The sequence below is a fragment of the Malania oleifera genome, chromosome 2, assembly GCF_029873635.1.
Source record: "Malania oleifera isolate guangnan ecotype guangnan chromosome 2, ASM2987363v1, whole genome shotgun sequence".
In the NCBI taxonomy this organism is placed as follows: Eukaryota; Viridiplantae; Streptophyta; class Magnoliopsida; order Santalales; family Ximeniaceae; genus Malania; species Malania oleifera.
Window position 1 is genome coordinate 23,798,012 of NC_080418.1, and position 15,493 is coordinate 23,813,504.

At 34.6% G+C, this 15,493-nt stretch overlaps 2 protein-coding genes across 6 annotated transcripts in view; both read left to right on the forward strand.

Moving 5' to 3' along the window:
• LOC131149857 (pentatricopeptide repeat-containing protein At2g27800, mitochondrial) overlaps positions 1-5,739 on the forward strand; it is a 32,322-nt gene extending 26,583 nt beyond the window's left edge. For 2 of the 5 annotated variants that reach the window (XM_058100631.1, XM_058100630.1), the window contains one exon: positions 4,763-5,739. The gene's annotated coding sequence lies outside the window, so the exon portion shown is untranslated. The remainder of the gene's footprint in view (positions 1-4,762) is intronic. The other 3 variants (XR_009135310.1, XR_009135309.1, XM_058100633.1) reach the window with 3 other exon arrangements.
• A 3,774-nt stretch (positions 5,740-9,513) lies between these two features.
• Positions 9,514-13,548, forward strand: LOC131149858 (elongation factor 1-alpha). The gene is made up of 3 exons (XM_058100634.1): positions 9,514-9,781; positions 11,668-12,150; positions 12,277-13,548. Exons 2-3 carry the CDS (start codon positions 11,689-11,691, stop codon positions 13,159-13,161), a joined length of 1,347 nt encoding a protein of 448 aa, XP_057956617.1. The 5' UTR covers positions 9,514-9,781; positions 11,668-11,688; the 3' UTR covers positions 13,162-13,548.
• Positions 13,549-15,493: the final 1,945 nt, after the last annotated feature.

Genomic DNA, 15,493 nt, shown 5'->3' on the forward strand with positions numbered 1-15,493 from the left:
CGCAGTAATAAAATGCCATCCAATATCCTCACTAGGTAAATTCCCATTTCCTTTCTCACGTGGCATCTTGATAGAATTGATTTGATGATCTCTGCACAAAACACAGAGAAAATATAAAGTTATAGTCTTTATAAAAAAATGACAGGTATAATATAATTAGTAATTTAGTCAATATTAAATTGTAAGTACTAAATAGTCCTAATTTTAAATACTTATTATGTAAAACTAAAATATAATATATGATTAAAAATAATAAGTAATGTTTATTTAAAATATTTAAATAAACAAAATTAGAAAATATTAGATATTTTATTTATTAGTAAAATAAGAGTGTTTATGCATATATTTAAGGGATGTGTTCTCTTGTTGAAAGTATTTCAATAAATACATATCTTTGAAATGTGTAAATAATTACAAAAAAATATATTCCTTTATCTTTAAAAAGATATTTTCATTATTCTTTGTAACTTGATTTTATTTTCATTTATAACTATAAGAAATTAACATTGCAATTTTAAAGGTGAAAAAGACTTTTGCTCTACTTTCATATACATCACTAATAGAGATCCATACAATACAAATTGACTATTTAACTTTTTAAGCATTTTCTCAGTATAAGGATTGAAATAAATTTTTTCTAGAAATTCTAGTAGTAAAAATCAGAATTATTAATGTATTAACTATTAAGTTAAAATTTTTTTTATTAAGTTATCAATTTTTACTTTATTTGATAACTAAAGGTCATACCTAGTGCACAAGGCTCCCACTTTGAGTGGGGTCTGGGAGAGGTGGATGTCGGCAAGCCTTACCCCCATTTTTGGAGAGGCCGCTCCCAACTCTCGAACCCGAGACCACCCGTATTGAGGTGGATGCACTTGCCATCGCACCAAGGCACTTTATTTGATAACTAAAAACAAAAAATAGATCATGTAAATATTTTTTTTTTTACCTAATTTCAAATTTAAGGTCAAAATGATGTTTTAAAACTTAAAAAATATTAAGAAAAAAGAAATATGTGATGGAACTAGATTTTCATAATTACTTTTCAAAAAAATAAGACAATTAAAATATTTATAAATTAAGAAAAAATTATTTAAATATGATTATTATTGATTTCTAATTTTTTACTTTATTAAATTACTTTTTATTTATTTATTTAATTTAACATACATGATACAAGCTACAATTACAACAAAAAATAAAATTTTTTTAAAAGAAAATTATAATAAAAAGTTTAAGTGGCCAGTGGGTCTTGACTCTTCAACTTATCTCATACATGCGCTGGAGAGTGGAGAAGTTGAGAGTGGAGTGTTGAGCTGAGACAGAGGAGCCTCGAAGGAGTAGAAGCACGAATGGCCGATGACTCCAAACTTCGAAGCTAAAATATAAGGTTGGCTGTTGGCGAGTGGCGACGACTGGCGGAGGGAGCTGTTGAAGGGTCATCGGCTACTTGCGGAGGCGGCGGAGCTACTGCAGGGCTGTTGTCGGTGACTCACGAAGCTGCTGCAAGTCTGCAACTCCGGTAAGGCTGCAAATGCGACTACTTGAGGGGGTAGATGAGTAGATCTGGTCTCACTCTCAGGCTTTGAAGTGAAGCCTTCTTATTTAGCTTCGTCCAACAAAAGTTCAAGGTATGATTTTTATTTTCCTCTTTGAATGTTAGATTGAATGGCAGATCTGCCAAGGATGGGTGGTTGGGAGAGGGGGAAAGTAGCAGAAAGCCTGGATTTAGGGATTCAGGAATCGTCCTTTGATTGGCAAGCTGTCCGCCAATGTAACGGTCCGTAATGACCTTTACGACTGTGAATTTTTTCCAAACCGCAATATCGGTCTATATCAGTTTTGGGGACTTCAATTTCAGTTACGTAATGGCCACGTAGCAGCCGTTATTTAAAACCATGAATTGAATTGGAGAAAATAATGATTTACCACGAGAGTCGACCCTAGACAAAAAAGATGTCCTAATATGCTTTCCTAACTGACACGTAGAACACTCAAAATAAGAAACAGACTTGAACATAGGGAAAAATTGTAGTTTTTGAAGGGATGGATGATCCAAATGTGCTTGTCGCTTATCAAGAGAAACACCATGAGGAGAAACTGTGGAAGTCGTATGACAAAAATTGGACCCACCATGACCACCGTCGAAATAGTACAAGCCATCCTTCTCAAGCCCTCCACCAATCCTATTCTTCGTTCGGAGATCCTAAATAACACAATAAGAAGGAAAGGTCACAAAACAATTATGAAACTTTGTTAATTGTCTAATAGATAGCAGGTTCAAGGGAAGTTTAGGCATGTATAACACATATGAAAGAGGAGTAGAAGGAATTAAGAGAATATTTCTAGAACCAAAAATTGCTTTAATCAAACCATTAGCAATAGTAACCTTAGAGTGTAAAGTAGTATGGTTCAAGGACTTGAACATATTAGGACAACCAGTTATATGAGAGGAGACGCCAGAATCTATAATCCAAGGTGAGGAGGATGAAGTGGCAAGAAGCCTGGTTTACCTGAATGAGCCACTATAGCACTAGATGTAAAAGATTGAGTTTGGAGTGTTGAACCATGCAAAAAAGATTCTTAAACTCCTCTTGAGACATGGTGAATGATGTACTCAACTCCCCAGTGGAGCAGCTAGGTGCGTTTGAAGTATCAATAGTAGAATTGCCTTTTGGAAGAGACTTGTTGACCCAAGCGGTTTCCCAATGCCAACAATGATTCATGGTATGATTTTCCTTGCCAGTGCAAATGTGAGAATTGCCACAACGAACTCCTCATGTGTAATAGCTGCCACAATCACAATCAAAACCTCGTCCTTGTCCTCCAAAACTTTCCCTACAACAAGTAGAGGTAGTATCCATTAATCCATGGCTGAATTATTGCTGGAAGGAGCTCGAGTAATCAGGCAGCACACACTAAACAACACCTTTAGGACTTCAACAAGACCAGAACTTACGACAAACTCTCCAAAATCTAGGAAATCCAGAACTTCAATAGGCAGCTATGACTACATAATTTAGCTTACAATATCATAGAGGAATTGCATAACCACCAATAACATGGCAGACCACAGTACTGCAGGCATTTAATAAGCAACCTAGCAGCAGCTCCAGGCATTACGGTTGGCAGCAACTGGCAACAAATGCAGAGAAGAACTGGAAATAAATATTTGAACACCAATCAAAACCAACCAGCAATCAGTACAAGATTGCAAGCAATCAATCACGAATAGGCATTGTCAAAACAGCTTCATCAGCAAACTACAAACAGAGTTACAGAGGAACAGCAATAGCAGCAGCATATAAGAAATAGAGTATAGCTCAGTTCACATCAGCAAATCACCATGAAAACACACTGCTTCTTGCCAAGGATGCTGCACAACCTAACCCATAGGGAGGGTGTCCTTAAACGACTCTCAAACCAACCAGAAAACCAGATTTGAGGACTGATTAGGGGAGGGTAGGGTAAGGAAAAAATGGAAAAGAGAGTTTCAAAACCAATTCAGATAAATCAGATTCAAAGGAGATCAATGCTCTGCTACCATGTTTTAAAGTTAGAGATGGGGGAGAGAAGAAGAGGAGAAGAGAAATAGAGAAAAAAGAACTGAATGGCAGGCTCCTAGAGTTTGCATACAGCTCTAGTACTGCCCTCTTATATATCAACAACAACAACAACAATAATAATTATAATAATAATTGTTGAGGGGAAAAATACCCCCATTGACACAACCTAGTTATTAAAATAACATATTCTCTTCTAAAAGCTATCTATCTAGAATTTAGAAAATTTCACCTCTAATGTTTTAAGTTCTGCCAACGAGTGCCTCCGTATGTTTTGTCTTTGCCGGCATTGCAGCCCTGAGGCAACTGGTGCTCTTATACTAACTGTCATTGACCCCAAGTTCCTTGTACTTCAGAAGTTTGTGTTGCATTTGTTGAGAACTCTCCCAACCAAGTCAAATCAAGCCATGATCATTGCATAAGTCGACCAAGTCAGATCAAGCCACAATTATTGCATGAGTCACCTGATCCCATATCGATAGCAAGTGAGCAATGTCACATCAATTTCATTACATATAAAGGGCAAGAGTCACATCTGTTAGATTACCACTTTACCTAAAAGCTTAAGCTGTTAGGTTGTGGGTCAACAATGTATATCAAGCTTTAACAACATACATAACAGAGCATGTAACAAACAAGCATCACAAGACACATGGTTGAAAAGGGTCTGCTCATGTTATTCATTAAGAAGGCAATAGTACATTCTTCACTCAAATATAATGTTTACAATGAATATCCCTAGAAGGAAAATATAGGGGCACACATTGCTGGATACTAAAATATAGTCTTTCCCTTCCCCCTCTTAATTCTTTACGTTGTCACCCTGTGACAATGTTGCATAGCCACAGTTCATTGTTTTTGTCGTAGCTAGGACTTGCTCACATGGTGTCACACTCCTGTCTGTGTACTTGTGAAATATATGGTGCACATTAATTATTTAGAAAAAAAAAATCACTGAGAGAAATAGAATCATCAACAGCATGGAAAAACTTTATACTTTCTAGAATCTTTTATACTTAATAGTTTATTCATCGATGATACCAAACAGTTAATAGTTTTTTGAGTCAGCAGCTTGGTTCATGGTGGATAATTTAGAATTCTATATAAATAATTTCTTAAAAAATTGCATTATTATTCATTATCAGATGCCACCCCTCGCCCCAACACCATTAATCTATTGATTCTTTGCTCTCTTGCAGTTCTAAATTGACTGATGAGCTGTAGGGAAAATGTTATATGAAGGCAAGATGGCATTATTTAGAAGGATGAAAACAGAGTACTGCCTACGAATTGAGTTTTGGGGAACCAACAATACTGGCAGTATCTTCTTCCACCAAGCATAGAGATTGGAAACAGAGAAGCATAATAGAAATATTGCCAGTTTCTTCATGTGTTCATAACCTTTTTTTTTTTTGGTACTATCATTTATTTCTGCAAATCTCAACCCAAATGTATGATCGAATTAACCAAGACAGAAAGCTTCCCCCTTAATATAGCATGCTACGCAATGCAAATTGAAGAGGTGAAATATTACACAAATCCCAGTTAAATCTTATTCAAGATATCACCCTTCTCCCCCATGGCACTAAAATGTTGTAAATATATTCTGATTTTGCAGAGGGCAAAAACAAATAAGTCTCTGCTTGAACTATTGGTTCTGCATTCTGATATAGTAATTTAACTTATTCTAGTAAAAGGGGACTTGAATGCATCTGTTTCAATTTTAATCCAGATTTCGGTAAGCACAAGATCTGGGGCTGGGATTTGAAGTTTAAGGATCACAATTGCGAAGATAGCTCTGTTTGCCAAACTCTGAAAGGCTTTATTATAAACGCATGTCGATGCGAGGCATGGATTTGAGGCAGCGATTGAATTCTCAAGCAAAGAGGGAGAAAATGGACTGAAGCTGTGCACCACCACAAAGTTGCAGGTGGGGAATTAGGAAAAAAAGAGAAGGAACTGACCCAATGAACAAGCTGTTTGCTCCTGTTTTTTGTGCTTTTATTTTACCTTGTTTTTTATCTTCCATGTCTTCATTTGCTCTGATTGTATACCTGCATTGAGAGTGTTTGTATGTTAATATATTTTGTTTTAACAAGTGGCTGTTTTGATTGTACATACATGGGTAAATTATTCTTCCCCCATCCGTAATCAGTTTATTTTTAACTAGTTGAAAGTCGGCTTTCTGGGTTCTTTGCTTGCATTAAAAAGAATTATCATACAACAAAATTTCTTCTCCATTTATCATTATTATTTTTTTTCTTCTAGTTTTACTTAAGTGCATATATTTTGAAGGTTTTATCCATTCTTTTCACCGTCCGATTGGATCAATGATTGTATTTGGAAAAGAAAAGGAAAGAAAAATAAGGAGAAAATTCATTTTCTATTGTATTTTCTTTTAATATTAAATTTCAACGCAAAAGACACTTTCCTCGCCTGAGGTTGAGGTTTGACAAAAGGAGAGAGACCAAAAAGAGAGACATCCCCTCAGATTTCAAAAATCTCAAGGACCTCCCTTAAGGTTTGTCAAAAATGATACAAACCTCCTCCCCTAAGATTTAAAAAATGTTATACTCTCCTTAGATTTATCAAAAAGACACAAACTTCTCCTTAAAAAATTTGTCTTTTTGTAAAATATAAAGGAAGATTAGGTGTCTTTTTAACAAACCTCAGGGGAGGTCCCTGAGATTTTAAAACTTCAGTGAAGGTTTTGGAAGTTTGAAACCTAAGAGAGGTCGTTGTCTTCTTGTCAAACCTCTTAATGTCTTTTATCTTAAATTTTATTAAAGATGAAAAGTTATTTTTATATTATTGAAAATTGAGAAAAACTAAATTTGAATGAAGTGTAAAATCAAAATTATGTTCACGAATTTGGTATATTTTTTATTTTCTTTCTTATTTTCCTTAATACTCAAACATGAAAATATGAATTTTTTACTATTTTTCTTTCCTTAATATTTTTCAAGTTCCAAATGTAGCTTTAGTCTTCTTATGGACTTGTGCTAAATACAGTGTAAAAGAAGATTATCTTTTTAATAAATCGAGATATGAGAAAGCAAAATAACAAAATGTCTCCTTTTGTAGGTTGTTGCTTTCTTTTATCTTATTTTTTCTCTCATGTAAAGCAAGATGCATTTCTTTTAACTCTTTTACCCAACCTTTTTTTCATCATCTTATTTATTTTTTGCACTCCTAAATACAATTCAAGAGGAAATACAATTTGCATGTCTTAGTGTCTCGATTAATTGAAAAATAAAAAAAAATGAATAAAAAAATATATTTAAATAACTTTGAAGATTTACTACCTTACCACATTAAATAATTTGTAGCCAATCAAATCTTTAGATTTTGATTGATTATGAGGCATTTTGATGTCAATTGACAACTGTGAATTTAAAAACTTTCTAACCTAATCTTTCTTTTGAATACATAAGATCCATATTTAACTATATAGGAGTTCTATCCCATAATTATATAGCGTTATGTTTATGAGTATGAAATTATGGCTTCTTTGGTTGGAAGGTATCAAGGCTCGAATGGAATTTTAATTCCAACCTCGATTCTTTTCCTTTGTTTAGCAGTCAATCACTAGATGAGTGGAATGGTGATTCCTTTAGAATAAGTATTGCGTTTATTGTTCGAAAAAGTTTGAATAGTTTGACAACATACACCAACACAAACAACACTTTTTAAGACTTAAAAAACCAAAGCTTACAACACTTCAAACTCTCCAAAATCCAGAACTTCAGGAGGTAGCTACGACTACAAATTGAGCTTACAATATCTTAAAGGAATTGCTTAACCACCAAGACCATGGCAAACCACAGTATTGCAAGCATTTAATAAGCAACCTAGTAGCAACTCTAGACATTACGATTGACAGCAACTAAAAACGAATACAAAGAAGAATTGGAAATAAATATTTGAACAACAATCAAAACCAATTAGCAATCGGTGCAAGATTGCGAGCAATCAATCACAAATACACATTTTCAAAACAACATCATCAGCAAATCACAAATAGAATGACAAAGGAACAACAATAGCAACAACATAAGAGGCAACTATTGTTAAAGCATTTTTGTCACAATAACCCAATGAAAATTATGGGAAGCGAAGCTAAACCAAAATAGAATCTAACTTTTGAAAGTCTAAAATTTGAAGGCTAATGTTTGAATAAAATTAATAATCATGCATACATCAAGGTCCTTTTATTAGGATTGTGTCCACGCCTTCCTCCAAGACAAATTAGGTAAGGAAATGTGCACAATAGAAATCAAGCATGCCCTATTCTCCTTTGAGTTTCTGCATGGAATGAAGAAACTAGAATCCAAATAATTGCTCGAGGAATTTAAAAAGCATCTCCAAGGTCTTGATTAGAGCCCAATGATCACACCATGACTTTAATAATCACATAGCATTTGCAAGTCTCTCAAATCTATCTAAAAAATATGGATCCGTTGATATCTATGTACAATGTTTTGAACTAATTTTCATGCTATTAGATTCGTATGGTCTTCAACAACTTCATCTGATTTAATAAAATATATAACTAAAATCCTAAAAGAACAAATCAAGACATCCTTCATCAAATAAAGTTGTAACTTTAGCAAACTCTTCATCAATACTAGGTTCTCCAAATGCACAAGCATTGAAGACTTGTCTAGAGGTTTCAACTTCTTTGTTTTCACATGGGTTCTAACGAGAGAGAGAGAGAGAGAGAGAGAGAGAGAGAGAGAGAGAGAGAGAGAGAGAGAGAGAGAGAGAGAGAGAGAGAGAGAGAGAGAGAGAGAGAGAGAGAGAGATGCTTGTGATTGTCCCTTAAATTCACAAAATATCCCAACTTGTATTAAATGACATAGAGGAAGGGGTGTGTTTAGCAAATATAATATTTGCCATTAAAGAAAGGGGGAGTGAGATGTGTGTGAAACATGGCCTAGAGAAAATTTTGACCTCCTCCACATTTATGTTCATTTCCTAATAATAGTGTTGATGCATTTTATTTTTATGGATAATTTTCTAAATGCAGATAGATAAAAAATTGACACTTGATAGGGAAAATTTTTATTCACCATAAATGGCATACTCTCATAATACTATGCACAAAAAATGTTGTTACATACTAATAGGTCCTACAATATAGTTAAAGTTTATATAAATGATTTAATTGTAAACCATCACATCGAAGAAATAGTTATTTTATAATTTAAAAATATATAAGAACTATTCATTATTTTAAACTAACGTTAAATAAATGGAAATTTTAAATTTAATTAATAATAAATTTTTTATCATAATTCATATGATAGTATATGTTATAAACATACATTAATTACAAGATTATTATTAATTAAAATAATAATCTTATATTATTTTTAATAGAAAATATTTAAATTTAAATTATAAATAATTAAAATAATTATTAATGAAACGGTTAATTAAAAATATTAAAATTTTTAATTTAAAATACGTTAAAAAATAATCATGTAGTACCTTATAATAAAAAAATCTAAATATCACTTATTTTAAATACAACCAAACACAACTTATAACTTTCATAATAATTATAAAGTTCAATACTTAGTATTAGCGCTTATTAAATTTAGTATACTTACTACTTTTACATAAGTGGTTCCAAACCCTAATTAAAAAAATTAAGATAGATATGGATAACTCAAAAGTAATCATCAATATACTTACACATTAGAAACAAGTTTAAAAACTCTGAAAAATATTTTCAGTAATATTCATAGCATGACTAATTAATTAACTCCTGTAATTTAAAGATTAATCAGGACTCAAACGAACTCTAATTTTAAATATCCTATTATTGGACTTACTTCTACTTTTATCCCTTATCGTATCTAATTCCAATTTATTAATTTAAAATCTAAGTTTATAATTAAAAAATTTGCACACATAAATCTTCACATTAATTTTACCCTAAAATAGATCCGAAGGAAATAAACCAAACCCGCCGAGCTTAGGGCGACACCCTCGCTATTATAAACGGATCTTTCTCAGGCGATAAGATATCCAAGGGGCATTTTCGTAAAAAGGAGTGCATGTGTTCCGCAGCGAAGCCCTAGCCTTTGTGTGGCTTCGGGCTATAAGTAGCGAGGAGCTCCTCAACCCTGCGCCACACTTCTGCCTTCACCCTTGTTGCCGCAGCTAGGGTTTTAGGGATTCTCATCGCTTGCGCAATTCTCCTCGAGAAGGTGAGTTCTTCCTTCATATTATCTTCGATCCTGTGGTGTATTTCTCTATTTCTTCTCTGTTAGTGTGTTGATCGTGTTTGATTTGTTCGATGTTTGAATGATTCGAGCATGTCACGTTTTCAAATTATGTTGTTTTCGTCTTTGGTCTCAGATCATGTGTCGTAATATGCCTCTGCTATATCTCGTTTTGTTGATACTTTATCTGTGTTCGTTGATTATATTTTGGTGGTTTTGGTGTGGTTATGTATTTTCTTTGATTATGTTCATCTTTTTTCCCCAACTCTTAATGAAGGGTTTTTATTTTCTTTCCCATTGATCTCAATTTCAGAGAGATTGGCATGTTATTTATTAGAAGAATGATTACTTGAAATCGTGGTTCTTCTGCTTGATGGGGTATTTTTAGATATTTGATCTGTTTAATTTTTGGATCTCTAGCATATTAGAAGAAAGGTGATTGCTTTGACATTGATATTTGGATTTAAGGGAGGTCCCTTTGTCCTCCTTTGATAGATGATTATTTGTTTGGTTTTGCATGATAAAGCTATTATTGGATATTTAATTTTCTTATTTATTGGATCTGTAACATTATAAAGTATATTTTTTTTTTTATATTTGAGTGCTTATCTGTGTATATATATTTTTGATATATCTTAGGATGTGTTTTGATCTGAGTAACAGGCCATCTGAGCCTCTGAATAACCGCAGGCAATAGAATCCTGGATCAAACCCAGACCCTATCTCCTTTGATATAATGATTATTTGTTTGATTTTGCACCATGATGCTATTATTGGATATTTTATTTGTTTATTTATTGGATATGTTACATTATGTTTGACATGTCTGTGTGTGATATATGTCTCAGGATGTGTTTTGATCTGAGTAACAGGTCATTTGAGCCTCTGAATAACGGCAGGCTATAGAAGCCTGGATCAAACCCTGACCATATTTCATTAGTATTTTTGGGTTGTTTTCTTTAACAAGCAATTGCTTGATTTTCAATAGACTAGTTTATAAATGTTTGCTAGCTTGTCTCAAGCTGGTTTTCCCGAGAGGTTAAGGGGGAAGATTTTAAGATCTTCTGCACATTTAGTGCACATGGGCAATGTCACTGTGATTATATTGTTAAGCTTTGTTTGCTCATGAAAAGATACCTGCTAGCTTACATGGATTTAGTTATTGACCTTAAATGGAAATTTTATTTACTTTTTTCCTTGTTTAATGGGAGAGAATTGTTTCTTATTTTTAAAAGATTGGATTGTTGCCCTGCAAAAGATCCCCCCACGTTAGCTTGAATAATTTTGAATTAGCCATCATAGCCATCAACTTAGTCACATTGCTTGTTCATATTTTGCTTTCTTCTAGGATCTTTGTCATTATTTATTCATCCACTGGATTGTGCCTAGGAAATTAATAATAGTAAATGTTTGTTCTATTTTGTTTCAAATAAAATATGCTTGTAAAATATTATTTATTTGTTTTATAATCCTTATTTGCAGAAGCTAGAGAGATTATGCATCAGATTTAAAGCCCATGTTACTTTCTGCTGATAAAAAATCCAAAATAGTTTTCCATGCTGGGTTTTGGGTTTTGTCAAGGGTTTTCTCATTGTTGCTGGGAGCATTGTTTCAACATCTTGAACTGTTGATTCTTTGCCTTTGTGTTTATTTCCATAAGTGATGGATTGAATTACTGTATTTCTAAAGCTCCTTTGTATATGTTGGGTGCAATTCGGGTTACACAACTCATACCAACATTGAATCCCTACATGTGGTTTTTATGCCACTACATGTGATCTGCATACCACATGGATATCAGTTGCAACTAGTATAAAAGAGCTGCCTAGAACTGTTTGTTTTTGTTCTAAAAATGGTATTGCATATTGCAGGTCCTTACTTAGAAGTTCATTATGGGTAAGGAAAAGGTTCACATCAACATTGTGGTTATTGGCCATGTTGACTCTGGCAAGTCAACCACCACAGGGCACTTGATCTACAAGCTTGGGGGTATTGACAAGCGTGTCATCGAGAGGTTTGAGAAGGAGGCTGCTGAGATGAACAAGCGTTCTTTCAAGTATGCCTGGGTGCTGGACAAGCTCAAGGCTGAGCGTGAACGTGGTATCACAATTGATATTGCCCTGTGGAAATTTGAGACTACCAGATACTACTGCACTGTCATTGATGCCCCTGGACACCGTGACTTTATCAAGAACATGATCACTGGTACCTCACAGGCGGACTGTGCTGTCCTCATTATTGACTCGACAACTGGTGGTTTTGAAGCTGGTATTTCGAAGGATGGTCAGACCCGTGAGCATGCTCTTCTTGCTTTCACCCTTGGTGTGAAGCAGATGATTTGCTGTTGCAACAAGGTGAGCTTCATTTGCATTTTAATTTTAGATTGTGCTGTTGACTTCTGTTGGTTGCTATGTTGTGCTGTTTCTGAGATCTAAGCTGTGAATTTAAGTTACAATCATCTTCATTGCCCATTTTTGTAGATGGATGCTACAACCCCAAAGTACTCTAAAGCTAGGTATGATGAAATTGTAAAGGAAGTTTCTTCCTATCTGAAGAAGGTTGGATACAACCCTGACAAGATTCCCTTTGTACCTATCTCTGGGTTTGAGGGCGACAACATGATTGAGAGGTCTACAAACCTTGACTGGTACAAGGGTCCAACTCTCCTTGAGGCCCTTGACTTGATTAATGAGCCCAAGAGACCCACGGACAAGCCCCTTCGTCTCCCTCTTCAGGATGTTTACAAGATTGGTGGCATTGGAACTGTTCCTGTTGGACGAGTTGAGACTGGTGTCCTCAAGCCTGGTATGGTTGTGACTTTTGGCCCCTCTGGATTGACAACTGAAGTCAAGTCAGTGGAGATGCACCATGAAGCTCTCCAGGAAGCACTCCCAGGTGATAACGTTGGGTTCAACGTGAAGAATGTGGCTGTCAAGGATCTCAAGCGAGGGTATGTTGCTTCTAACTCCAAAGATGACCCTGCCAAGGGGGCTGCTAGCTTCACCTCTCAGGTCATCATCATGAACCACCCTGGACAGATTGGAAATGGCTATGCCCCAGTTCTTGACTGCCACACTTCACACATTGCTGTCAAGTTTGCTGAGCTCTTGACTAAGATTGACAGACGATCTGGCAAGGAGCTCGAGAAGGAGCCAAAGTTTTTGAAGAATGGTGATGCAGGTTTTGTGAAGATGATTCCCACCAAGCCCATGGTGGTGGAGACTTTCTCTGAGTACCCGCCTCTTGGTCGATTTGCAGTGAGGGACATGCGCCAGACGGTGGCAGTTGGAGTCATCAAGAGTGTTGATAAGAAGGATCCAAGTGGTGCCAAGGTGACCAAGTCTGCAGCAAAGAAGGGCAAGTGAACCGTGCAGTTACAAGGCTGGGTTTCTCCTGGTGAAATCCAACCTTATAATAATTATATTTTTCCTGAAAACTCTTATTTGCGTTTTTGTACTTTTATAGTTAGGTGCTTGCTTTGCCTTGTAAGCTATAGTTTTATGCCATTGCTGCTGTTGGGTATCCCATCCCAGAATTGGGTACTGGACAGACGGTGGCATAACTATAGCAGAGTCTGAATTTTAACCTTTCTTTATAGAAAGGAGATGAGACTTTGAGAGTCGAGGTGCTATGGATTTCCAAAGCAGCTCAAAAGTTCGATTTTCTATCTTGTTTTTTTTTTCTTTGTTTATTGTGTTTGATCGTCATCTGGATATTTTCTATTTTGAATTTAAGTGCATTTTTGTGTCTAATTTTTTCTTGATGTATCCATATTCCATTCCATGCTCTCTGCTTTGGTTATTTCATTCTTCAAATCATTCTGCTCCCCCCATACCCACAGCGGGCCTGTAACATGAAATGCCAATTGCTACTCTGGATGTGGCAGCACGCCCATTTTGAAAATTTTGAAGTGGCCGAAAGAAGTGGTATACTAGAGAGGATAGAGAATGGGCTGGCTCCCTCCAGGCTGTTCTCCATAATGGGGACAGTATCTAATTTGGTTCATGATAACAGTACAAGAATGACAAGGTGGTGGCTGGCTTGAGCTGTGCCACTCGATTGATGCATTTTCCATCCAAAGGGAAGATCAGGATTCCATTTTTCGTCTTGTGGGAGGTTCAAAGGATGTGCGCAATGGCTGCATTTTATAAGTTTTCAAATATATGAGTAGGAAGATCTTAACTGAGAATTTAGAAATCATGAATGCTTGTCACAATTTTTAATTTTTAATTTTTAATACTTTTCTTTGATTCTGGAGAGCAAGTTTAATTTGTGTTTAGATGGGACTACTACTAAAATAATATGAGATTGTGAATTCAGATACAAAAAATTTGCATATTGGTGCTCTGATTATTGAGTCGCGGAAGAAATTTTTTTTTTTTTTATAGGACTGATGATATGCAAATGTGAATGCTTTTTCGATTAATGCTCATGGGTTCCTCACCTCAACAAAGGACAAGGGATTCTCTAAATATGCATGAAATTCTTTTTTATGTTAATGGGATTCTCTAAATATGCGTGAAATTCTTGTTCATGTTAATGATTGTGCAGTTTTCTATGGATAAAAGTTCCAATTAAAATTTTTTTAAACGAATATATGTGCTTCCAATGCTTTAAAATGATCCGTAAAAGTGGACATCGACAAATGAAAATGGACAATATTCTTTTAATAGCTTTAGTAGTCAATAAGAACATTATGAATTGTTATGAAGTCGTATTAAAAAATTATAATCTTACACAAAACAATATGAAAAAAAGGAATTAAAAGAGAATAACATAACAAATTAATGTAATTGAACACAATGAATTATGAATTAATATAGTTGAACAGATGTCAACAAAAATGACCTTAAGGTTTCAACCCTCAATTATAATATTTAACCCTTGTAAAAATCTCAATTACACCCATATGATAGTAATTACACTATGTCTAGGCTCAAACATGTGGAATTGTCAAATCCTCCTACTTGTAATAAACTTAAGTTGGTAGCTACTCTTGACGCTTTTGTCAGTCAACTAGCAATATAGAGTGTTTTCAAATAATACGAAAATGCCTCCTCCCTTAGATCTTTCAAACTTAAGTGTCTAACTGAAATTGCACATCACAAATTCAACTAGTAATATAGAGCCAGTTCAAATAATACAAAAATGTCCCCTAAGTAACAACCTCTGTTAACTTATCAACTGCATTTTCTTGTGTACTACTTTAACCAATTGAGTCTCATTAGTACCAATCAACTCTTGTATTTTTTGATACTTGATTACAATGTACTTTGTTCTGACATGATATACATGATTCATTACCAAGTGAATGATAGTCTTATTGTTACAAGGCAAATGAGTTGTAACAACCTGCTATTTAAGTGAGTTTTTTTTATTTATTTATAAATTTTATTTTATACTATAACATTTAAAATGCTCTGATACCAAACTGGATTAAATCCAATCATCAACCTAAGCAGCAAGAAGCAGAAATCAAATAAACATAACCATACGTAGTTATATACAATACCAGAGTGCTAAAGTGTTTCCCAAAATATACATATATATCTGTTTTCCAGAATACCCTCAATTGGTTAGGTCTATACAAAAATACTCCCAAAATACTCACACTACTGTTAGGGTAATACTGAGGCTCCTCTATCTGCGAGCCTGATCTGGTCGCTTACTTGGATCACCTGAAAAATGTTAAAGTAA

Excerpts from the sequence above, each read along its gene's own strand:
- LOC131149858 (XM_058100634.1), top strand. The coding sequence starts at position 11,689 with ATGGGTAAGGAAAAGGTTCACATCAACATTGTGGTTATTGGCCATGTT. Across the intron at positions 12,151-12,276 it reads TGATTTGCTGTTGCAACAAG|ATGGATGCTACAACCCCAAA; the intron begins GTGAGCTTCATT and ends CCATTTTTGTAG.